At 46.0% G+C, this 2,724-nt stretch overlaps 1 protein-coding gene across 1 annotated transcript; it reads left to right on the plus strand.

The window, feature by feature from the left end:
- The first annotated feature begins 902 nt into the window (after positions 1-902).
- LOC111829449 (glycine-rich cell wall structural protein-like) lies at positions 903-2,447 on the plus strand. Its single transcript, XM_023778533.1, has one exon. It carries the CDS (start codon positions 903-905, stop codon positions 2,445-2,447), a length of 1,545 nt encoding a protein of 514 aa, XP_023634301.1.
- Positions 2,448-2,724: the final 277 nt, after the last annotated feature.

Genomic DNA, 2,724 nt, shown 5'->3' on the forward strand with positions numbered 1-2,724 from the left:
TAGAGAACAAGAGTCACAAACTAGAATTAAAACTCAGTATCCTCTTTATTAAGATTTAGAAGACAAGAACAAGAAGACCAAATCCTAAAGAGAACTAAGTTCTTCCCTCGGCCTAACCCGATTGAAACCTCCAAAGCACTGATCTCTAGCTTGGATGAGCCTTAAAACCTAGACTTCATCTCTCTTTATAATAAAGAGTAGAAGTAAAACCCAACGAGAAAACTAAATAAGAAAATAGTAATCCTATAAAATTTCATAAATAGCTAAATAGAAATATTTTTAACAACATATTAGAACATATATTATACCAATAATAAACCGTTGAGGTCTAAATGCTCCTAATGTAGTAGCCAGGCTATATCGAAAAATCATAGCCACACCTCTTTCGTGAATGCAACTTTAGTACATTAGGCAAGTAGAATTCTAAATGTTCTTCTTCAATGACATCCTTATAATAGTCCACTATAGGAAGTACTGTTAATTAAATGAATGGACCAAGAATATTGTCTGATAATTTCTTACAAGTGATCATCATTATCAGTTTTATTTAATATCTTGACGTTACATGAATAGAGCAAGAAGGCATGAGTTAGTGTTCTTACAAGTGACCATCATTATCAGCTTTAATATAATATCGTACTACAAAAGACTATCTATGCCGACGCGTTTGATCAATTGTTGGGTGGGTTTTCATATTAGTAATGAACCAGTGATTAGTGGACACGTATGTGTGTGTGCTTGCTACTAATGATTTTTTGCTATAAATACACAACTTCCCGCCAAGTTCTGTACTCAAATAGCAGGTTCTGATTGAGCTTATATTGTTTCATAATCTGTCTTGATCAGAATCTGCTTGTGACTGTATTAATATTTTATTAAAGTGAGAGATAGTAAGAGTATATATGGGGATGGTCATGAGAAGAGATTGGGTAATGGCATGTGTGTTGATGTTACTGATGTCAATCCAAGTGTTGGGAAAGTTATCTGGTATAGGTGGCCGTGGCAGCGGCAAAATCCGACATTATATAAATGGAGGAGCTCATGGTGGTGCCAACGGTGGGATAAAAGCTCTAGGTGGTGGTATTACAGCCGGAGATGGAGGTGCAAGTTCTAATATCAAAGCCGAAGGCGGAGTTGGTGGTGGCGGAGGTGGAAAAAGTGTTAGTCCTTTTAAAGGTGAAATAGGCATTACGTATGGTATCAATGGTTTTGTTGAAAGTAGAGTTAGAAGAGCTGCTCCAAGGCGAATTGTAGGAAGTGGAGCTAGAAGAATTGATCACAAAGGAGTTGCTGATAGTATTGTCGTAGGAGTCGGTGATAGTGGTGTTGGTGGAGGTGGTACTAGTTCCGATACTTCTAGCGGTGACATTAGTGGTGCTGGTGGTGCTGGCGGTGCTAGTGGTGCTGGTGGTGCCGGTGGTGCAAGTGGCGCAGGGGGAGCTAGTGGTGCCGGTGGTGCTAGTGGTGCTGGTGGTGCTACTGGTGCTGGTGGAGCAAGTGGTGCAGGTGGTGCCAGTGGCGCCAATGCTGGTGGTGGTGGTACTGCTAGTGGTGGTGCTACTGGTGGTGCTAGTGGTGGTGCAAGTGGTGCTGGTGGTGCAAGTGGTGCTGGTGGGCCTAGTGGTGCGGGTGGTCCCAGTGGTGCAGGTGGTCCTAGCGGTGCAGGTGGTCCCGGTGGTGCTAGTGGTCCTGGTGGTGCCGGAGGTGCCAGTGGTGCAGGTAGTCCTGGTGGTAAAAATGGTGCTCGTGGTGCTGGTGCTGGTGGTGCTAGTGCTGCTGGTGCTAGTGATGTTGGTGTTGGTGGTGCTAGTGGTGGTGCAAATGGAAACAATGTTCTTGGAGATGATGTCGGTGGTGTTGGTGGAAATGGTGGTACTAGTACCGATGTTTCTAGTGGTAGTATTAGTGGTGCTGGTGGTGCTGCTGGTGCTAGCGGTGCTGGTGGTGCTGGTGCTGCCAGCGGTGCCGGTGGAGCAAGTGGTGCTGGTGGTGCTAGTGGAGCCGGTGGCGCTACGGGTGCTGGTGGTGCAAGTGGTGCTGGTGGTGCTAGTGGTGCTGATGCTGGTGGTACTGTTGGTGATAGTGATGATACTAGTAGTGATGGCGATGCTACTGGTGCTGGTGGTACGAGTGGCGATGGTGGTGCCGGTGGTGCTAGTAGTGTTGGTGGTGCTGATGCCGGGGGTAGTGGTGGTGCTAGTGGTGTTGGTAGTGTTGATGCTGGTGCTAGTGGTGGTGTTAATGGTACTGATGCCGGGGGTAGTGGTGGTGCAAGTGGTGCTGGTGGTGCTACTGGTGCCGGTGGTGCAAGTGGTGCTGGTGGTCCTAGTGGTGCGGGTGGTCCTAGTGGTGCTGGTGGTACTGGTGGAGCAAGTGGTTCTGGTGGCGCTGGTGGAAGTGCCGATTCTGGTGGAGGTGGTGATAAGATTGTTGGTAATGTTGTTTGAAACAACGTTGTCGGAGGTGGTGGTGTTGAGGCGGTGCCACGAATATTGTTGGAAACGTAAATGTTTGGAAATGTTGGTGGCGTTGGCCGTTGGGTATCGTCGGAAAACAATAGTGAGTTTTGTAATGCACGTACTCCCCTTTAGTAGTTTGCATGCATTCTCTTTCTTTCTTGCTTTTTTTTGCATGCATTCCCATTGTTATCACATGTCAAGTTGATCTTGGTTCTCTTTTGTACTATTATATGATATCAATAATCTCTTTTCGTAAAATGAATCA

Source organism: Capsella rubella, unplaced genomic scaffold (assembly GCF_000375325.1).
Source record: "Capsella rubella cultivar Monte Gargano unplaced genomic scaffold, Caprub1_0 scaffold_7, whole genome shotgun sequence".
Lineage (NCBI taxonomy): Eukaryota > Viridiplantae > Streptophyta > Magnoliopsida > Brassicales > Brassicaceae > Capsella > Capsella rubella.